The 23,963-nt window shown below is 39.6% G+C and overlaps 1 protein-coding gene across 5 annotated transcripts in view; it reads right to left on the minus strand.

The window, feature by feature from the left end:
• ENOX1 (ecto-NOX disulfide-thiol exchanger 1) overlaps window positions 1-23,963 on the minus strand; it is a 745,756-nt gene that overhangs the window by 48,998 nt on the left and 672,795 nt on the right. For all 5 annotated transcript variants that reach the window (XM_089668837.1, XM_089668835.1, XM_089668838.1 and 2 more), the window contains one exon: window positions 18,347-18,531. In XM_089668837.1, coding sequence (XP_089524963.1) covers window positions 18,347-18,531 — 185 coding nt within the window. The remainder of the gene's footprint in view (window positions 1-18,346; window positions 18,532-23,963) is intronic.

Below are 23,963 nucleotides of genomic sequence, written 5' to 3' on the forward strand. Positions count from 1 at the left end.
CGCCCCCTACCCAGAAATGAAAAATCACATATATATAGGTGCTTTTGCACACCCCTCCTGCTTTGTAGCAGTATATCTGCTATATGGCGGCAGGAAGCTGTTAATACCATAAATATTAGCATGCAAATAGATTTTTACTCCAGGAGTATGTAATTAGTTTAGCAATTCTAGAGAAATGCTTAAATAATGCATTACAATGTAACTAGACCCATTAGATTTTAGTCGACTAAAATGTACTGGAGATTTTAGTTGACTAAAGTATGATTATTTTACAATAGGCCGGAAGAAAAGTGGGTAATCCTTCCAATTTTATGCTTTCCTCATTTAGTAATTGGTCACAGTGATCACATGGTACAGGCAGGGACATTCACTGTCCATCTGTACCATATGATTAGCTGTGGCTAATCATAGCTAATCGCAACAATACATACTGAATGAATCGATTTCATTCAGTTAAAATAGCTTGCTTTTATCAATGAAATTCACTGCTATAAGCAATCATAATTTGTAAAAAAAGAAATACTTGATCACTTCCCTAAAGTAACATAACGTCACTATGTTAACAATGTATTGCTCTGGTGACAGTGTGTTAAAAAAAAAAAAGTTATAAAAAAGAAAACAAATGTGAAAGAATTTTGAAAATTTTTTTCGTACTGTCACCAGTGTCCCTGATCACTGCCACCCCAGTTATATGATGATGTTGTACTGCACTGGTGACAGTATGTAAAAATTTCTTCACTTTCCAAAAAAAAATTACAATTTCTCACCATGCCTCTTACTAAATACCTTGGATCGTCTACTTTCAAAAAAGGGGTCATTTGTGGGTATTTTTACATTGATTTGGATTATTTTCACCAAAGAAGTAAATTTTGGCCTACTATTATGAAGAACAATTATTTATTTGCAAGATTTTATAACAGAAACAAAGGAAAATGTTTTTTTTTCATAATTTTCAGTCTTTTTCGTTTAGCAAAAAATAAGAAATCCAGTGAAGGTGATTAAATACCAAACAAAAGCTTTATCTGTGTGTAAAAATTATAAAAAAAAATTTATTTTGGGTAATGCGTTGCATGACCGCATAATTGTCACTCAAAGCGTCACAGCGCTGATAGCTGAAAATTGGCTGGGGCAGAAAGGGTGTGAAAGTGCCTGGTATTGAAGTGGTTAATGCTCATAGATTATTATGCTGCCTCTGTCAGATACCAAAAAATCATCACACATTCCCATGGGTGAACACATGAACTATCATGCTCCTGGGCTGATCTCTGCTAGAACAAAAAATAATGGATAACTGGGTGAACATTCCCATCAATCACCTCTTCATTGTACTGTAAGTATTTAATGAGGATAATAATCTATAAATCATTACAAGCCACTGTACACATTGATGACAGAACCTATCGCCAATATTACATATATTTTAAAGTAATCATTTCTTATCAGGTTTGTACAATAGTTTGACTTTTTGCTTTATCAGCATGCTATTGCAGACTAAACCTCTATAATCCTACAATTAGGTCCTTTGCTGTCACATCTGCCAACATAAAGTGCAGCAAATAGCATATCTGTTTAGGGATCCAAACTATATGTATGAAAGGTCAAAATTCTGAGCTTGAGAAAAAAAAAAACTGAATATATTTTTGCTGAGACTGTAAGCTGTTTTCCCTGGAGAAATAATAAAGTCAAAATTAATCAGACATCCGGATTCAGAAAACTGGTATAGCAAACAAGTCAGATCTATCAAGCACATCTGCTCTCCAATTTGTGATGTATTTATTAATTATCCAAGAGGGTATCTACTCAACTCAGCTATCCCTCAACTTCTAATGCTTGTTCTCTGTTATTTTACAGAGAAAGCAGTAGGCATCACTAAAGAGCATGACCGGAAGCCTGGGAGGAAAGTATAAATGGGCCAGAAGGCAATCTTTTAGCTTTTGATAACATACTGAGTCATGAGCTACTTCATCCATTGCTAAATTGCTGATAAAGAATACATACAGCAATCACTGAAAAAAGATCCCAGCACATGTCAAAAGTTCTGATTTCCATCCAAATACTAATTATCTTGTACCAACAGTCTCTGCATTCAAATTTCAACAGCTGACTTATTTTTCCCCAAATATAAAATGCATTTATATACTTGCTCATTACCAGCTTATTTAAAAACCGCTATCTCTTCTTTTACGTGCAAAAAAAGCTGATCTGAAAAAATAACTAGGTTATATTAAAATGTATCTGTGACATTCTCAAAACATGTCTGTGCTTGGTTTAAAAAGGTGTTATAACTGTTTCTGAACCAATTTCAAAATAAAACCCATAAAGAAACACCAAAAAAAACAAAATCATCATCACATACAACATAAAACCAGTTGAAAAAAAAATATTTTTTTTTTGCTGATAAGAAACTGTCTAGTCTAGGCTCTATTAGTGGAATCTAATTGGTTGTTATGGCCAATACACATAACACTTAATACATAAGTATTTTATTAAAAAGTGGCAGTGTACAACAGACACAGATTGACCCAATCTGGTCTGGAATTTGATGTGGTAAATAAAGGAGCACAGCAAATAGGTATGATGCGACCACCCTCAAGCCCTACTGCTGTCAAATTTACTTTGTTGTACATTTGGGCTTATACATGGAGAGAAAGGTGGAGCAACTCTGTTGATGCGGTTTATCCTACAGCCCAAGTGCAGCCAAAATGAAACACAAAAATCGACACAAGGGACATAACCTACAGTCTAAGAGATATGTCCATTGTGCTGATGTTTATTGCAAATCCTCCTCCATGTCCTCCCACCTCCTCTGCCTTAATCTTCTGGCATGGCAGGGGTTAATAGAACTAAGAGGCTGTCACAGGCTCAAGTCAAGAGAGTTGGACTATGCCCACCCTTTCTGCCCAGCTGCTCATTCATGGAAGCCATAAGAAATATTTATGCATATCTGAGCGATACTCAAGTACTGTGTTCGTATGTGTACAGCGGTGTGTGCCCTGAATACAGAATTTCCACATTCATGTTATATGTTCCTGTACCTGAATACCAGTCGAAAGTGCATATAGCTGATGTGTATTTCGGCTTGTCTTTGATTTCGATAAGCAGCTCGCAGTGGGCTGTGCGCACCAACTATGACTACCAGGCACTTAAAATGCGCATTTTTTTACAATTTATGCGGTTATGCAAATGCATCTGTGTGCATGAGCCCTTCTCCCACTACAAACCTATTAGAAAGGCTCTGCTTGACTGAAAAATATAGCATAATGGTCATCTACAATCTCCTAAAATCTAGAGATGCAATGTTTGGTCACATGAGGAAGCCACATTTTTATTTTATTGTAAAAAAAAATTTATATTTTCTACTCAAAATAATAATTTGATCATTTTGGTATGTACAGTGCCTTGAAAAGTATTCATACCACTTGAAATTTTCCACATTTTGAGTATTTTCGGCAGGGGAGAGACCTGTGTATAAACAACACAGATCTGAGCTGGGAGGAAGTGATGTCAGAGGGGGAAATGGGGAGGAGCCGCAGTAGGAAGCTGTAGCAGCATGGCTGGGAGGCTACGGGTGCCGGCCTGCTAGAAGGAGCATGAGGTGTTATGCCCTAAGTGCAGAAACAGCTTACCCTTCCCTTTAGTGAGAGGACGCGGAGCCCGGGTGTCATCTGATCCGGAGCAGTGGAGGATGGTGGTGCGGCAAGGGAGCAGTGTCAGTGTGCTGGGGGAGTGGAGAGAGAGTCCGCTCCCATGTGAGTCTAGAGCTGGTGTGCTGGGGAAGTGGCCGAGGAAGGAGAGAGAAGAAGCAAGGACCTGGAGAGGTACGGAAGGACCCGCGCTACCCCGTATACTGCCTGAGGACCGGAGGACTGGTGGTCACAGGTTAGAAGGGGAAGAGAGCAGCGGCAGTGGGACCGGAGCCTGGGGACATATGGTCAGTTCCCAAATTCATCTCGTATTCCACCGGGCATATAAAATAAAACATATACAAAAAGGTTGGTGCAGATTTCCTGGTGTGAGGTGATTAAGGGTTGCTTCAGACATTTCCCAGCACACTGGGTACATTTGTTTGAGAACTGTATTACCAATGTCTGTTGGTGCTGGTGGAAGTCTAAAGACTGATGTTTAATTGCAGCTTATTCTTGTCAAGCACCATACAGCAGACCCACATCAAGCTTTTAAATGTAGATCTATACCAAAGTATATACAGCGTACCTGTAACAAGCTCTATACAGCTGACTGACGCCAAATGTTATACAGTGGATCTGCTCCTTACTCCAAACAGCAGACTCACAGCAAATCCTATATAACAGACCTGTACTAAGCTATATATAGCAGGCTTTTGTTAAATACTAAGCAGCAGACCCGCACTAAGCTTCAAACAATAGACTCATATGGAAGTCTTAACAAGTGACCTGCACCAAGGTGGTGCAGATTTCCTGGTGCAGGGTGATTATGGGTTGCATCAGTCATTTCCCAGCACACTGAGAATTAAGTAAATCACAATTAGATAAAATGATTTGGATACCTCACGGGTTTCGTATATTAGATGTAGAGAAGACTAAATTGACTAGGATAGTGTTGGATACATGGGACAGATTACACAATAAGGAAAAATGGGAATTTAATTCACTGTTGATACCGCTAGTGGGAACAGATTTTTTTGCACCAGGAAATGTTAAAATAAGTAGAAGATGGATAAAGGATAAAAACGCACACTTGAAAGATAAAAAAAAGAAAATAAATTTTCCACATTTTCATGTTAAAACCAAAAACGTAAATATATTTTATTGGGATTTTATGTGATAGACTGACACAAAGTTGCACATAATTGTGAAATGGTAGGAAAATGACAAATGGTTTCCAAATTTTTTTTACAAATAAATATCTGAAAAGTGTGGCATGCATTTGTATTCAGCTCGTCTGAGCCAATACTTTGTAGAACCACCATTCGCTGCAATTACAGCTGCAAGTCTTTTTGGGTATGTCTCTGCCAGCTTTGTACATCTAGAGTGAAATTTTTGCCCATTCTTCTTTGCTAAATAGCTCAAGCTCTGTCAGATTGGATAAAGAGCGTCTGTGAACAGCAATTTTCAAGTCTTGCCACAGATTCTCAATTAGATTTAGGTCTGGACTTTTACTCGGCCATTCTAACACATGCATATGCTTTGATCTAAACCATTTCATTGTAGCTCTGGCTGTATGTTTAGGGTCATTGTCCTGCTGGAAGGTGAACCTTCACCACACTCAAGTCTTTTGCAGACTCTAACAGGTTTTCTTCTAAGATTGCCATGTATTTGGCTCCATCTATCTTCCCATCAACTCTGACCAGCTTCCCTGTCCCTGCTGAAGAAAAGCATCCCCACAACATGATGCTGCACCACCATGTTTCACGTTGGGGATGGTGTGTTCAGGGTGATGTGTAGTGTTAATTTTCCACCACACATAGCGTTTTGCTTTTAGGCCAAAAAGTTCAATTTTGGTCTCATCTGACTACATTTTTCCACATGTTTGCTGTGTCCCCCATATGGCTTCTAGTAAACTGCAAACGGGACTTCTTATGGCTTTTTTTCAACAATGGCTTTCTTCCTGCCACTCAGCAAAATTTCAAGTGGTATGAATACTTTTTCAAGGCACTATATACATTTTCCCAAGTCACATACGTGTGTCCCAATATGAGCAGAAATAGGTGCTGTATGCTACTTCTGAAACAACACAGATTTGCTGCTATTTAATAAACAAAGCAACACATGTAAAATAAATGAATTTTGAGCCCCTGTAAGGGAAAAGGGAGAATACAACTGTGAGAAAATTAAAAGAAGACTGAAAAGGCAGCATTTTCTCTAAAGTGATATTTAAATGGTGTAGTAAGGGGGGCTTTATTTTAAATAAAGTGAAAGTGACAATTGCTTGCATTGATTCAACTGGATCACATACAACTATGTGACAGTGAAAAATGAATTTAGAGGAAATATTTTGCATAACTAGCTTTAGCGAGAAAAATTAGATGCAGAGAATGCAATATGTTTTCGAAACATTCTTTAAAAATGAATTATAGCCGCATTATGATAGAAGCACATTTTTTGACTTCTTTGATTAATGAGTATGCAGCCTTGCGTAGAATAACATGAACAAACATTAAAATGGCCACTGCTGCTATCCTTGTACCAAATTGTCAAGCTTCTTTGAATGTCGCCATAGCAGACAGTGAGAACACAGGAGCTGCAGGCTATTCAAAGACTCTTATACACTTGCTGATTTCTAATAAGTTTGTATGTGCCTTTTGAATCCAAAAATAAATGTAAAAGGAACTAAAAATTACAACACTGCAAAGCAGTGCTGCTGGTGGGCCATGCAAACACTGGAAACAGATAAAATAAAAAGGAAACAAAAATAGGGATTATTTACAATGCACTATTATCACCTTGTATGTGCATGAAAATAGAATAATGAATAGGGCAATAAATTGTTGAAAACAACAAAATGGGAGGGGGACTAAGATTAGGAAAGACTTGGGGTTCCCTTTGGCACCTGAAGAAAGCATAATTTGGCATGAGTACTACATCACAGTGAGGGATATGACTAAATAAAACTTGAGGATTCCAATTCCAATTGAAAGTATTCACCCTTGTGCTGATTTTTTTTTTAATTCATCTAAACGTTAAGTCACTAACCCAGAGTAGGTGTGCATTAAAATGAGTTTTAAACCTCCCTTGTTTCAAGCCAGCTACTCAGACAGCATTGAAACCAAAGCATCAACATGACAGTCAGGGAACTAGCAATGCCAAATGAGGGTTCAGCAATAGCAGCCTCAATGATCCTATCATGACAATGCCCTCTAAAAGAAACAGAAAAAGGACTTGTCTTTATGTAATAGAAGACATTTTGGATAGCTATGCATATGTTGTCAAGAGAAGAGCTTCACCTGTTCCAAAAAAAACAGAAGGAATTTGCAGCTAGACGGAAAACCCTTAGAAGGTACTTTAATTATTGTTGTACTTTGGGGAGGAGTACTAATATTAGTTGTTATTGCAGCACATAAAGCACAAAAAAAGTACAATGGTGCCTCTAAATCACCTCGCACAGCTCTAAAGATTTCAAAAGGTATTGTTTATTATCAGATATAATTTAAAAAGCTGTAAAATAATGCATAGATAATGGCCATTTAATGCCATAGGCAAAACTGCACAGAAATAGCTTTGTAGAGTGTTGTGCAACAAAGTAAAGCTGCTGGTCAGACCATTGTGTTCATAGCCTATAGAAGCCTTTTTCAACCAGGGTGCTTTCTGGGTTTTTCAGGGGTGCCTTGTCAAAATGTCTAAAAATTCAGCTCTATGGGAATTGTAGTATGCATAGAGTGGAACATCATCCTGTTGTCTTATAACAGCCTTTTTCAACCAGAGTGCCTAGGCACCGTGGGATGTCTTCTGGGTTTTTCAGGGGTACCTTGGTAAAATGCCAAAAAATTGCTCCAAATTGCCCCAAAACTGTGTAGAAGCTAATGGGTGGATCAAGTCTGCTTTTTTGTTACACGGAGCCACAGGTTTTCATTGTGCAGCATTACAACCTTGGGAGCTGTGCAGGCCAGATGCCAGCATCCTAACAATGGCTGACATCAATGGCTGATGTAAAAACAAAAAAAAGTATTAGACAGGTAAGTGATGAGATAAAAAAAATACAATAATTTTCAACATGAAGGCAGGAAAAGCCTTCATGTTGGCCTTCAAAACGTTGGAAGAATGAGTGATACCAATATTTTGAGAGATATAATTTAGATTGAAATAGAAAAGAGCAGAATTGTTTTGCTTTTCAACTGTCTTTCATCTGTTGTGAAAATGTCCAAACAGTGGGGATCACAGCTTCCATATAAATCTGCAGTGTTTGAAGAGCACTGTATCATGAACAATCCACATTTCTCTCTACGTTGGCCTAATAATCTATGAAAGGATGGTTTCCACAAAGAAACTGAATATGGCAATATGGATATATGGTGAAATCAGGGTGTTTACATCTGCACACATAAGAGTATAAGGTGAAGAGCTGGCAACTCATTCTCCCAATATAAGTACCTTAATTATAAAGGGTACAGTGTGCAAGTTACAGCAGAGTACGCATTTTGGTAAAAAACCTTCTTAATAGCAAACTTGGCTATGAATACGTTTTTTACCAAAACGCGTACTCTGCTGTAACTTGCACTCTGTACTCTTTATCAATAAAGTACTTGATCAGGAGAACGAGTTTCTGGCTCTCCACCTTATACTCTCATGCTTTTTAAAGTACCAGGAAGACATTGTGAGCTTTGGAGCACCGGTGGTCTACCTCCAGGGAAAAATCAACCTAGGCTTACGTTTCCGTTTGTGAGATCTGCACACAGCTTAATGTTTTCTCTGCTAGGAAATGCACAATTCACACTAAACAAAACATACATATGGTAGCATATAAATATATACCATGCTCTAAAAAATGTTTTCACAGTTGTGTTAGAAAGTATACTGTATGTGCTTTAATTTCTTCAAAATAATATGCCAATAATGTTTAAACAATACGTACATCTTAACCTGAAGAATTAGTAAGTCTTGTGGGCCCCATCTGCCTAATTAAAACCCACCAGCCTACAAACCTTTCTTCACCCACTGTTAGTCATATTGGATCTCACATAGAGGAATACTAAACAGCAGGGTTTCCTATACAAATAATCTGGAGATCCTGTGCATCTTTAAATGGCATATGGCTGACTGTTGCTTCACTATTGCAGTAAAAAACAAATCAGTCAAGGGGGAAAAATATATATTGTAGGCATGCTGTAAACATCAATGTTGTACTGACACTCAGGAGACTATACACTGTAGGTCAATTCTTAAGTGATAAAAATAAGAGACAAGAAGGGCCATGGCGATTTTCAAAGTGACTCTGCCACAAGGAGAGTATGAGTCCTTGGCCCCTCTTATCCCCACAGCTGTTATCTTCTGATGCTGAGGGGGTTAATACAAGCTGCTGGACCTTTCACATGCATTCCTTAAAATCTCCGACTATGCCCATCCCATTCCTCCATTCATAGAAGCTGTACTATCACTTTCTGCAATTAAAAAAGCTCTGTGAATGAAGAACAGGTGGATTGTTTCAAGGAACAGAGAAGTCACAATGGAAACTTCTCATTCAATGAAAGTATTCACCCTTATGCTGATTTTTTTTTTAATTCATCTAAACGTTAAGTCACTGACCCAGAGTAGGTGTGCATTAAAATGAGTGTCAAACCTCCCTTGTTTCAAGCCAGCTACTCAGACAGCATTGAAACCAAAGCATCAACATGACAGTCAGGGAACTAGCAATGCCAAATGAGGGTACAGCAATAGCAGCCTCAATGATCCTATCATGACAATGCCCCCTAAAAGAAACAGAAAAAGGACTTGTCTTTATGTAATAGAGGACATTTTGGATAGCTATGCATATGTTGTCAAGAGAAGAGCTTCACCTGCTCCAAAAAAACAGAAGGAAGGTAATTTGCAGCTAGACGGAAAACCCTTAGAAGGTACTTTAATTATTGTTGTACTTTGGGGAGGAGTACTAATATTAGTTGTTATTGCAGCACATAAAGCACAAAAAAAGTACAATGTGCCTCTTAATCACCTCGCACAGCTCTAAAGATTTCAAAAGGTATTGTTTATCAGATATAATTTAAAAAGCTGTAAAATAATGCATAGATAATGGCCATTTAATGCCATAGGCAAAACTGCACAGAAATAGCTTTGTAGAGTGTTGTGCAACAAAGTAAAGCTGCTGGTGAGACCGTTGTGTTCATAGCCTAAAGAAGCCTTTTTCAACCAGGGTGCTTTCTGGGTTTTTCAGGGGTGCCTTGTCAAAATGTCTAAAAATTCAGCTCTATGGGAATTGTAGTATGCATAGAGTGGAACATCATCCTGTTGTCTTATAACAGCCTTTTTCAACCAGAGTGCCTAGGCACCGTGGGATGTGTTCTGGGTTCTTCAGGGGTACCTTGGTAAAATGCCAAAAAATTGCTCCAAATTGCCCCAAAACTGTGTAGAAGCTAATGGGTGGATCAAGTCTGCTTTTTTGTTACACGGAGCCACAGGTTTTCATTGTGCAGCATTACAACCTTGGGAGCTGTGCAGGCCAGATGCCAGCATCCTAACAATGGCTGACATCGATGGCTGATAAGAAGGCTATTGGGTACCTGCACAGCATCCTTGTTTAACCCCCACCTCCCCCCACCCCTTTCTGTCAGCAGTGGGGCCACATTATTTGCATGGGGGAGAGAAAATCAGGAAGATGGAATACTATTCCATCAGTGCCAGTGAGCAAAAATAAATTTTCTTTGAAAAAATAACTCTCCTCTAAAGTTGGGTGTCCTATGTGTGTGGATGTCACATGCCTGATGAAGGGGTCCTGCGAGACTCCGAAACGTTGCCTTGCTGTAACTATGTGATCGTTCATTAAAACGTTTGGACCCAGTGTGTACATTTCTGCTTATTCTATAATAAAACCCTTTGTAAAAGAAAACTTTTGGACCCATATTGGTGATCCTCGGTGTGCTGTGACATTCTCCCTTGCTGATTCTGTTCGGTTCCAGCCAACGGTCGCTAAAGCACTGACTTATACACACAGCCATTTTTAACTCAGGAACGTGTGCGCTTGGATTGTACACTTGCATGTGTGTGGATGCTGTTGCAATATGTAAAACTATTAGTTTTTTTTTCTTACATTTTTGAATGGGGTGCCTCAAGATGGTCCATAATTCTAAAGAGTGCCTTGACTAGAAAAAGGTTGAGAAACCCTGGCCTAAAGCATGGTGCCATGCCTAATATAACCCACCTAAAATAATATATAAGTATTTGTGGGTCCTATTTAGTGTCCTGACCAGCACCCTACGTGCCACAGATTTAAACACAATTATTGCTGATATGATAAAAAGATAATTTAACTTATCCAAAACCGAGCTCCTGGTCTTCCCCCCCCCCTCCTCTCCATCACTACTAACAACGCCACCTTCTCTCCCACCCCACACGCCATAGTCCTGGGTGTCACCCTGGACTCCCACCTCTCCTTCCTTCCCCACATCCAACTGCTATCTAGATCTTGCAGGCTCCACCTCCGCAACATCTCCAAGATACGCACATTCCTCACCCCAGACACCACCAAACAACTCGTACACTCCCTCATAATCTCACGCCTGGACTATTGCAATTCCCTTCTCACTGGCCTACCAAAACGAACGCTATCCCCACTCCAGTCGATCCTAAACTCAGCGGCTAGACTCATCCACCTCACCAACCGCTCCATATCTGCCTCCCCCCTCTGCGAATCCCTTCATTGGCTCCCAATTGCCCAACGCATCAAATTCAAACTGCTAACTCTGACCTACAAAGCCATTCACAATGCCGCCCCGAACTACATAACTGACCTGATACCCAAATACTACCCTACCCGTGCCCTCTGCTCCTCACAGGACCTCCTACTCTCTAGCTCCCTGGTCTCCTCCTCCCACGCCCGATTGCAGGACTTCTCCAGGACTTCCCCCATCCTCTGGAACTCCCTACCCCAATCCATCAGGCTGTCACCTACCCTCCTCACCTTCAGGCGCACCCTGAAAACCCCCCTCTTCAGGGAAGCCTACCCCAACCTCACCTAACACCCGACCTCACCTAACAACTAACCTCCTCCACTCCTCCCACCACTCCATCCCCCACAGCCATCTCCTCCTGTACCACCTTCCCCTCCCTCCTAGATTGTAAGCTTGAAAGAGCAGGGCCCTCGAACCCCTCTTGTAGTGTATTGTTACTGTCTTGTCTCATGTTCTGTCCCCCTTGCTACTGTACAGCACTGAGCATACCCTTTGGCGCTATATAAATACTGTATAATAATAATAATAATTTAAACAAATACTTTTAGTAACTTTAAGGAACAACCTTCACTGATTACAAAGGAGTGTTAGAATGTAAACAATCTGTTATGAAAGCCTTTCCCAATTACAGATAGGAACAATAGAGCTGCTGATCACCGTTTTCACCTTTTGTGAGTCATACATGCATACATAGACTATCAACATAAATAGCATGTAGATGCACAGTATTTGCAGCTTTTTAAACCATGTTATAATAAAACAGATTATAGAATTTTATGTCTAAAGCAGGCCGCATCACGAGTTTGAAAATACATACACACTACAAAGTGTCATGTCTAAAGTCAACAGAACATAGTACTGACAATTGTTTACCTGGGTACAAGGGAAAAGATCTGTCTACAACCTACAGCTATGAACTATAGTGCCACATGAGTCTCCTAAATCTCATACAGAATGTTACTATCAAGCCTTGCACACTGCTCAGTCACAGCCAGATGGATGACTTCACTGTGTTGTCTTCAGCTGAGTAGCTTGGCTTAAGTTGCTGAGTTGCCTGTATTATCCAGTTATGGAATTATGTGCTGCATTTTTATTTGATGACCTATAACACATGCTGAAAGATAGACTCTTTCCTGCTTTATACATTTTTTCTATTACTAGCACTAGTAAGTTTTCCCTTAAAGGACTAGCCATTATTCTAAAATCTAAATTAATTTTTAGATGAGCAGGCCTAGGAGTGTTGAGAAAAGTGTATTTGCATGTTGGATGTACTGAAACAATACAGTACGAATGGGGAAGCCATTTTTTGCCATGCATATTACATTTTCTTATAGTTTTCTTATTGATGGGCATTGAAAGAGACTTTTTAATATTCACTGCTAAAAAAAAAACTTTTCAGAGCAGAAAAAGGTTGCAAACAATTCCAAAATATAATAAAGCATACTGTATCTGTGCTTGCAAGCACAAAAAAGAGGTTGCTAAAGCAAGTACTGGCTGTAACAATACAGTGGGGAAAATAATTATTTGATCCCCTGCAGATTTTGTCAGTTTACCCACTTACAAAGAAATGAAGGGTCTATCATTGTTATCATAGGTGTATTTTAAATGATAGAGACAGAATATCAACCACAAATCCAGAAAAGACACATGATACAAATGTTAGAAATTGAATTGCAGTTCAGTGAGTAAAATAAGTATTTGATCCCCAAGCAAAACATGACTTAGTACTTGGTGGAGAAACCCTTTTTGACAAGCACGGAGGTAAGATGTTTGTTGCAGTTGTTACCAGGTTTGCACACATCTCAAGAGGGATTTTGGTCCACTCTTCTTTAAAAATCTTCTCTAAATCCTTAAGGTTTCTTTGCTGTCGCTTGGCAACTTGAAGTTTCAGTTCCCTCCATACATTTTCTATAGGATTAAGGTTTGGAGACTGGCTAGGCCACTCCGTGACCTTAACCACTTGCCATCCTCCTTATAGCAGAAGTACTGCTACAGGATGGCACGGCTGCACAAAATCATGTATATATACGCGATTTGCATTTCTGGGAAGGGGGTGCGTGCCCTACCTGCACGGCTATTGCTGGCTGGGGATGTCAATCACCGGGTCCCGGCTGGCAATTCCCTACAGACACTTGGTGATTGGCGGCAAAGCTGACAAGGGAGAGACCTGTGCATAAACAAAAGGGGTCTCTCTCCAGTCAGCATGGACATGCTGCTTTGTATCTCTCTGCTGTGCAGAGAGATACAAAGCAGCATGTCTCCAAAGTAAAACAGCACACAATGTAAAACACACACAGCACACAATTAACCATTTGATCAGCCCAGATGTTAACACCTTCCTGCCCAGTGTCATTAGTACAGTGCCAGTGCATTTTATTAGCACTGATCACTGTATTAGTGTCACTGGGGATGTCAGTAGCAGTTAGTTCCCACCCAGTGTCAGAATGCCCACCACAGTCCAGCTATAAGTCGCTGATCGCTGTCGCAAACATGCGCACCAGACACTGACGCAGTCCTCCATTTTGTTAAGAATCTCCATGTTGTCCCTCATTTTTCCCCCTTTCCTCTCTGTTAATCCACAGGGACATATGTGTGTTGGAAGGGTCACAGGCAGGCTAGAGCATGGCAGGGAGCCCAGAGCTATAAAACACCCCTCTGAGCCCGGGCCTAGCTGTCCAAAGAACCTGTGCAATTTAACACCTCGTATAAGATAAGGCAAGCTTTCCCCGGAGTTCAAAGAACATTCCAAGGAAATACGACCAGATAACCTTTGTTAAAATCCATTTTTCCCCTATGTCTCATATCTTGGAATATGAGAGACTTACATAAAAACCAGACATATCGCCAGATTGGCTAAGAGAAGACGAACAATTTGATGGGTCACTCGCCTTGTCTCGAATACATAGGAAAGCCTAAAAATAGATCTTGTGAACCGTTCAGTGTATAATTTCATAATTCATATCTAATCAATCCTCAGTTGTGTCTGCATTATAATCTACCCGCGGGTGGAATGTCACTTGTGCAGATGGAAAGTTATGGGCCAAAATAGGAGTTAGGAGAGATTTTGGCTCTAGTTGAGGTATCCGCCCAGACCTCCACGCCCTAAATGGGGTATTGGTCCTTGACTTCAGAGACATCCCCTGCTGGGGAACTACAAAGTAGGCTGTCAGGCCTAAGAGAGTAAGTTGAAGACATCTCCCATTTTAACATCAGTACCACCTGGGGAGACCCGTGCCCTTTCGCTCTTAAAGTTGGATCTGCTAACCCAGGACTTTGGCAAGTACCTTAACCCTTTACACCTCTCTCTGATATCTCTTTGCTGTGCTGTTAGTCTCTGTATATTTATATATACATCTTAGTTACATCTTTTTCTGTAAATATTTTTATTGCACCCATTCGATCTTTTAGTAATAAATCTTTCCTTCTGAAAGTGTTGAACTGTTTCTATAGCGCTTTATTGCAATTTACGAATTCCTGCCTCTAAAAAGAACGCTACTGTGTTTGCTTAACCCTCTGCATAATTGGCCTGCGGTGACCGTATTATGCAGACGATTATCTCAACTATCATAGTGTTTTAGCTGATATCGCTGAGTTTCCTCTTTCTCTGTACAAAAAGGAGGTGGTGGCAGTGTGAAGGGTTAATTGCGTAATTAACCTGACCCAGTAACAATCGCTCAGGCTGCCAGTACATTGATTGTGGTCCAATTAGCTGGAAAATCGTTGTGCAGGGTACAGCTGGGTGTGGCATTGTTACGCACCTCACATCACGGTGTCAGATTGCCCAGTCCTTCGGTCACAAGTTTGGTGAGAAGGTCAGGGGTCTGACACCGCGATTGTGACAATCGCCACCATTACTGGTATAAAAAAAAATAAAAATTCCAATATATATACCGCCATTTGTAGACACCATAATTTTCATGTAAACCAATTAATATACAATTATTGGGATTTGTTTTTAGCAAACACATGCAGCAGAATACATTTTGGCCTAAATTTATGAAAAAATTTGATTTTTAAATGTTTTTTATTGGATATGTCTTATGGCGAAAATATTTTACAAAAGTCAGCCTGTACCTTTAGCAGAGAAACAACCCCAAAGCATATTTCCACCTCTGTATTTGATTGTAGGGATGGTGTTCTTAGGGTCATAGTCAGGACTTTTCCACCTCCAAACACAGCAAGTCGAGTTAATGCCAAAGATCTCAATTTTGGTCTCATCTGACCACAGCACTTACTCCCAGTCCTTCTCGGATTCATTTAGATGTTCATTGGCAAACTCCAGACAAGCCTGTACATGTGCCTTTTTGAGGAGGGGGACCTTGCGGTTGCTGCAGGATTTCAATCCATGGCGGCGTATTGTGTTACCAGTGGTTTGTTTGGTAACTGTGGTCCCAACTGCCTTGAGATCAGTCACAAGCTTCTCTTGTGTAGTTCTGGGCTGATCCCTCACTTTTCTCATAATCATCCTTACCCCATGAGGCAAAATCTTGCATGGATCTCCAGACCGAGGGTGACTGATGGCTATTTTGTGTTTCTTCCAATGGTTGTCTCCTTCTCACCATGCGTCTTGCAGCCCATTTCAGCCTTGTGCAGGTCTACAATCTTGTCCCTGATGTCCTCTGACAGCTCTTTGGTCTTGCCCATGATGGTGAGGTTTGAATAGATGAAAGATTCTGTGGACAAGTGTCTTTTATACACATAACGAGTTGTCGCTAGGAGCACCTTCTTAAATTGACAGGACTAATCTGTGTACCACATGAACACATAGCCAGTTTGTGGTAGCCAGAATTATTGTTGGTTGGTAGGGGATCAAATACGTATTTTACTCACTGAACTGTAACTCAATTTATAACATTTGTATCATGTTTTTTCTAGATTTTTGGTTGATATTCTGTTTCTGTCATTTAAATTATACCTATGATAAAAATTATAGACCCTTCATTTCTTTGTAAGTGGGCAAACTTAAAAGTCTGCAGGGGATAAAATAATTATTGTCACCAATGTACATATGGGAAAATCCCAGAATTTTGTGAGATTTACCCATGTCCATTGTTTCCCACTTGGAACATTACAGTGGAGTTGAGAAGAAATACTCCTCACCTATTCTATTATATTGCAAAGCTTTTTGCACATTGGGGTTGATTTACTAAAGACAAATAGCCTGTGCACTGCAAGTACATTCCAAGTGCACTGAAAATGCAGCTACTCTAGATCTAAGGGGAACATGCAAGGAAAATAAAAAAAAAACAACAGAATTTTTGCTGGCACATGATTGGATGAAATAAATCAGAAGAGATTCACTTAATTTCAGAGTTTCCCTCAGATCTAAAGCAACTGCACTTTCAGTACACTTCCAAGTGCACTTAACATGCGCTTGCAGTACACAGCCTATTTGCCTTTAGTAAATTAACCCCATTGTATTGTTATTGAGTTTTTACTGCTTGTACTGAAACTCAAAAGTGAATTCCACTTACTTCAAATTGCTGCTTCCTAATTTTAAAGTGCTATGTAGGGGAATATTTCTCTTATAGTCAAAACATGCAACCCAGTAAGAGAAACAGCAGTAAGCCAATAACGTTTAATTGTAAAAGTGTAAATTTGTGAAGAAGTTCTGTAGCTTGTGTAGCAACTATACAGTATGCAGTATATACGAGGGGTCTTCAAAAAGTTTCCGCAGTTATATATTTTTGTTGGAAATGGTGAGAGCGGGTGGATCAGTAAATGGACGTGTCTGAGAGTGTCATGTGACTAGTCTGTCTGGCAAGTCAGCTGACCTTGCAATTTAGTATAAGAGTTGTCAGTTGTTTTGAAATTCTTAATAAATAGAATAAAAAAAAAGTTATGTAGTAAGGTCCACAGGATAAATGCACCTGAAAAAAAAATAGAATGTTTGAATGATGACAATTTTTTTTTGTGATCAAGTGCAACAACAGCTGGAATTAGTGATCAGAGATTTAAGACTGGCAGTCCACAGGTATTAGGTTCTTCTCCCACCCCTGAATAGGATGAGTAGGGATGAGCTCAGACGTGTTCAGACACAAGTCTGAACTCATCTGAGCTATCATGCAAGGAAGCTGTCACTGTGGACATCCAGTCAGACAGCCAAGGAATTCCCTGCCCCAAAACCACATTCATGCGACTGCGAGGTAGGGAATGCCTTGGCCTGGCTTCCTGGTGGGATAGCACAGATGGGTTCAGACTCATGTCCGAACATGCCTGATTTCATTGCTAAGAATGAGTGAACATTTATTATACTCTACCACAAGCTGTAAGCGCACAAATATATTCCCTATTTAAGACTTGTCTGAAATTGAATTGCACAAGGTGCACTTCAGGATTGTGTAATGTAGGTGGAGGGTTTTGCCATATTGCTAGTGAAAATTCAATGAATTGATCAGCGCTTCCTTTGGACCGCTTACCAGCTCATTGGAGTAGCCTTAAAATCCACATTTCCACAATCATAAGACTTCAGCTTACCAGATGAGTGGGATTCAATGTGGAAACCCTGCTTCTAGAGTTACGTTGGTCATACAGTAGTAAATATTTTCAAAAAACCCTTGTACAAAAATTCTCAGACCCTTTGATGACTTGACAAATGTAATTCTAAAGTATTTCAAAATTTTGTTTGCTTTTAGCATTTTATTTTGGAATGAATGGACTTTTTACCAAGCAAAAACCACATTCCCTGTTGGAAATTTGTTCATTCAAGAAAAATCTTCCATCCTGCTCCTATGATATTTTCAGTGTTCTAGAAATTCAGACAGCCACTTGGCACAATCACACCATGCTATCCGTTCCTATGCTACTCAATGGGAGGGCACAGGAACTCTGGCACACTTGCACCAGAGGGGCCAGCACACTACGCATACCAGAAGAAGATATTGAGCGTAAGTTAGCTCATAATATATATAAAAAAAACACATAGAAAAATAACATGCCTTTCAATCTCTTATGAACATACAGTATAGCTACAGATGGATAGTGACTGACCTGTTGCATATTTTGCATTGCCTGCTGTAGGAATTGTAACTGTTGATCCTTGGTCAAGCTTTCCTCGGTTCGTGCATGGTGTCCTTTTTCTTGTTTTAAAAGTTCAACTTCATTCCTGTATGCATCCAATTGCCATCGTAGGCTGTCATTCTCTTCCTTTAGAGCATACGCTTGAGCAGCTAGAGCTGGAGTTGAAGAAAAGTTAAACCTCTTTAAATGTTATATATATGCACATTTCAATTTTTTTTATCACAATAAGTCATATTCCAGTCATCTTCAGCATGTGATCTAGTAGTAAATTCATATAGGCATTTAGCACAACTGGTATATCTATATACAATTAAACTGTGATTTGTTAGCAAAAAAAAGAAAACATATTATGCAGCCTATATCATGGGTATTTCAAATTGTCAAGTGTAGGTGTTCCCATAGAAACCATTCAGGTTCAGCTTTATGAAAATGGAACAAACATCCATCATTATGGACAAACTGCAATCATCTTAGTTAAAGGATAAATTCACCTTTGGGAACATGTTACATGTTCCACCCGTGTTTAGGGTGGAACATGTAACATGTTCCCAATGCTGCAGCCACCGCCCAATCCTCCCCCTCCCTGTTACAGAAGTACGGGCAGATGTTCCCCATACAAGCTGTCACTTTTTGAATAGAGCGCGACCATGTGGGTGGAGTTCTGTGAATTAATGAACTACAAGTAGCCTTAGCGACTGTTGGATTGTAGTTCTCAATGTACTACTACAGCGCTGTGGAGCTCCGTGGTAGTTCATTGATTCTTCTTGTCAGTATATCTGCTTGCCCGTACAGGATGTACTGCAGATTTGCATGCAGATCTGCTAATCACTGGTGCAATGCTTTCCAGGCTCCTGCAACCACCAAAAATAATAAATACGGTACACATTTTGGTACCTGCAAAAAAATGTGCATTTATTATATTTGGTCAAAAGGTGAACTTATCTTTTAACCACTTGCCTACTGGGCATTTATACCCCCTTCATGCCCAGGCCAATTTTCAGCTTTCAGAGCTGTCACACTTTGAATGACAATTGCGTGGTCATGCAACACTGTACCCATATAACATTTTTATAATTTTTTTCACACAAATAGAGCTTTCTTTTGGTGGTATTTAATCGCTACTGGGTGCTTTATTTTTTGCGCTATAAACAAAACAATGGGCAACAAATTTGAAAAACATTTTTTTCCTTTGTTTCTGTTATACAATTTTGCATACAGATAATTGTTCTCCTTCATTGATGTGCGTTGATGAGGCTGCACTGATAGGCAGCACTGATGGGCACAGATGAGGTGGCATGGATAGGCAGCACTGATGGGCACTTATAGGCTGCACTGATGGTCACTGATGAGGAGGAACTGATGATGCTGCACTGACTGGCAGCACCGACTAATGGCACTGATAGGCGGCACTGTTGGGCGGCACTGCAGGGCACTGATCAGCAATGCCCTGATGATCAGTGCCAATCTCCTCTGTGACAGCTGCCAGTTATCAGCAATACTTTCTTCACGCTCTGACAGCGTGAGGAAAGTGCTACCGATAACCGGCAACTGTATTCATTCCGTGATCTGCTGTGTCATTTGGACACAGCTGATCACATTGTAAAAGGCTTCTGTGATTGGCTTTTTACCACATCACATGATCAGCTGTGTCCGCAGGAGGGAGCGTTCTGGAGGACGTCATATGATGCCCTCCCAGAACTGGGTAACCGCAATGTAGCTGTCATTCAGCTGTAGCGCAGCTACCAAATGGTTAAAGTAGAACCTACAGCAACATGGATCATGTAAACCCTCTTTGACAGCCACCTACAATATAATAAACTTAAAAAAAGTCCCAGGCAACTATTCTAAAACAATTTAGAAATCCCTATTGATATTCAGGAGAAACTATACTAAAGTCATAAAATTAAGCCAGAGTTCCTTCATCTGGGTACTGAAAACATGGGAAGCAATTACATATTTAAAGTCATATTCTGGGCTTTGGAATGGTTCTATAGGGTAATAAAGTACTGTATGTCCATAAAGGACTTAAAAGGAGGTCAGTAGGCATGTCAAAATGAGAGGTTTGAAGAGAAATACAGAGGAGAGGATTGAGAGAAAAGCAGTATAGCTGCAATAGGGATAAAAAAGGGAAGATATGTATGCCAAGGGTGTGGATAGTGTTTTATGTACCAGATCATCATAGACCAACCTATCACACTCTTAAATCACTAGAAGAAATGTTGCTCTAACCCCACCCTGCCAGGCAGTATGATTCGCACCACCAAAGCATGAAGAGTTTTGAATCTTCTTCTGCACTCTAAATGATTTAAAATAAAAGCAAAGATGAGGCTAACAAAGCCTTATTTTATTGCCATAACAGTCCAAATACCCAAACCATGTGAAGTTTAGTGGGTTATTCAGCTTACAGCATCATCTAGAATATCAGTTTTGAGTGAACTGACCTATTAAATAGCAAGTCTACCCAAACAGGAAAATGCATGATTAAAGTACCTATACAGAAACTGTTTAAAAGGCAAAAAGAGTTTAGTAAGTGGTGCACAAACTCTTTTGATCCACCCACTCCTGCTAAGATAGATGGCTGCACAGAATAAAGCTGACCATAGACAGTTCAAATCTTAGCCGGTTCAGCAGAGACTGTCCGAGATTCAAACCATGTATGAGCAGACTGAATGTACCCAAGGTGATCGATCAACTATTATAGCTGCTAGCAATAATCAGTGTGTTCTCCCGGCGAGGTTGGCTCCCCCCAATATCCCCCCCCCCACCTTTGGGAGAACACAATGGCTCAGCACAAGGAAAGAACATTGCTTAGTCTATGGCAGGCTTTAGAATGCAACAACCTTTGGAGCATGACATTTTACAGATTTCTTTTTACTGGCTTCTGCCTGCTCTGATTAGTGAATTGTACCACACTAGTCAAACCTTACCCTGAGTATTCTCTTTCCTTTAAACCTGCCTAAAAACTCATCTTAAGTTTGATGTTCCACATGCTGCTGTTTTGGTGTTGTCCTACAGTTTCTCATTTACCCTAGCTGAACTAAAAAAAATACCTCATGCCACTTTAGGAAACGCATAGGGCCTGTTAACATCTCTGTTCTTAAACACATGTAGTTTTATTGAACTAGTGTTAATAATTACTTTTAAATTGGCTACATGACCAACATACAGGCACCTAGCAGTGCTTGCACATTCATTGGGTTAAGTTTCAAATAATAGAGCACCGTTATACACAAATACCTACAATATATTTCTTAGTAATGGTATTAGCTTTCCTATACTCTAATGGGCAGCCCTACTGGCCTTTAGGAAGGAGCTGGAAACAGCAGGCCATTCATTAACACTGCTAAGAAGCCCATATCTGCGAAGAGTGTTCCATGGGATTATGGTCTCCAAGGCATTCAAGAGGACATCCAAAGGTAGCTAAGCCTGCCTGTTTGTTCTGCAGCTGTCTTAAATGGTGTATCACTGACAGGAGTTATTTCATATACATTTTCAGAGTTTTTTGGCATTAAGGAGTACTTTTAACTGATGGAAGCTACATGAATTTTTTGCATGCTGTTCCAGGGAGAAGGTTGTAATCTATGTTAAACTCCATGTAACATGCATACATATAGATTTCACAGACAGTACTTCTCACACCCATGGAAGATAAGTTTGCAAGAAACTGCATCAAAGGTAGAGCAATCAGGATTTTTCTCAAAAAACACAATTGAAAATAATGATGCAAACAATCCCTCGTGCTTTAGTGACATTTAAAAAGTGAAACTTTAGTCAGAAAATCAAGTCCTGCTAGATGACTTCAGCCTGGCCCCTATAACAGGTATAACTATGTAAAACATTAAAATTAAGAGCCTATACTGTTTGAAATCCAGTAATACACTGTCTCACCCTGTTCTGTACATGCTAAGTTGCTCTCTATTTTTAGGCACTGACGAATTTGTAGAGGCTGATCTGATGACAGCCTTAAAGTGGAATTAAACCTTCCTATCCCTTACAGCCAAAGAAGCTGCTTCTGTTTTATTTGCAAATGCCATGGTGCTGCACATATGATCAGTTATGGCAACAGCCATGGTTTGACAGTTTGGTTGAAGACACAAACAAATGTGACAGTTAGCAATCTCAGCATTCCAGGAATGTAACTGTTTTTTGAAACTGTTAAATTAATGGGTTTAATTCCGCTTTATGACTTACTGCTGCTGAGGGGCTCTGGGCTTCAACAAAATGATTGCCACCAGCAAGAAGAAACAGGAGCAATGCTGGAGGCAATTTACAACACACACTAATTTTAACTGCATAGTTATTAATGTGGAATGTACGTTCTTTGCTAAAGAACATTATTTTTTATTAAGTTGTTAAGGGTAAAGATCTGCTTTAAGTAAACTAAATTATTATCTGTCTAGAATTGTTTTGGTCTATGTTAAAAATACAACTCTGTTCAGTCTAGCCAAAGGCAAGATGGTGCTTGGGGTTCTTTGGATACACTAACCCTCATAGCAAACTTTCTAGAAGTGAACATTTATGTACTTAGAGTAATGAGAAACTCACTTGAGAAATAAAAGCAAAAACAAGGATTCTTCAATCTCTTTTATTCTGCTTTTTTATATGATTGCGCTTCAGTACTATATTGTTTTTACAGTCTGGATTTAAGAGAACCATTAAAAAATGCCTACATGTACAGACACTTTATCTTTTCTTAGTACCAATAGCTTTAAGGCAGTCACCAGTTGAAGGAGAAATATAATGACTAAAACTGTATAAAAATGTAAATGCTGATATGAAAAAGTGTGGTGGTAACACAAGAACATTACCGCATTAGTAGCATTGAATGACACTTAAGTCATTTCCCTGGGATGCTCCATTTGGACTGTTTTCAATTTAAAATGACATTTTTATTACCATAACTGATAGCAGGTGTTTGTGAGAAAATCGATTAGTATGCAGGCATGGAAATTACTTCTCCCAAATGAATTGCGAAGTCTGTAATATAGGACAAAAATTGTGTGGCAAAGTGCAAAAGGCCATAAAACATGTGCTGGTGACATTATATGTATAAATTATCTTGCTTAACAAAACATATAGGAAACGGCAATGTCATATCTGGAGACTGTGCATTGCTTCTGCTATTTAGCTACTGATTATTTTGTGCATTCCATCATTTTATAATATAATGCAGTGTTCCTTGGAAGGCGAGAAAATGCCATTATGAGGAACAGATGTTCACAAAAGAAATACACTCACTTCTTCTCACATTCTTGTCTTGAACAATGCCTCTGATTTCAATTTTGGATGAAGTTATCTCCATTTTTTTCACGAAGTGCTGTAGTATGGGACATGACCTATTAATCAGCTGTGGGTGAAAAAGTCAAGTGTAACTCTAGCCCAGGCCCAGGATAAACACTTCTTTAGGCCAAAATAACATAACTCCCTAAACTATTCTGCTATTTAAAGAAGAACACCACTATTTAAATAAAAATAGACTTTAAAAATTAATTGCATGAATTTGTGTCTTATAGAGAAGTCCACCATCCCCTCGATTGCTTCCTGACCAACAAGAAACTGTCTAGTATCCTTTTAGACACCCACAAAA

Source organism: Staurois parvus, unplaced genomic scaffold (genome assembly GCF_062004578.1).
Source record: "Staurois parvus isolate SC_StPar_1 unplaced genomic scaffold, SC_StPar_1.0 ptg000064l, whole genome shotgun sequence".
In the NCBI taxonomy this organism is placed as follows: domain Eukaryota; kingdom Metazoa; phylum Chordata; class Amphibia; order Anura; family Ranidae; genus Staurois; species Staurois parvus.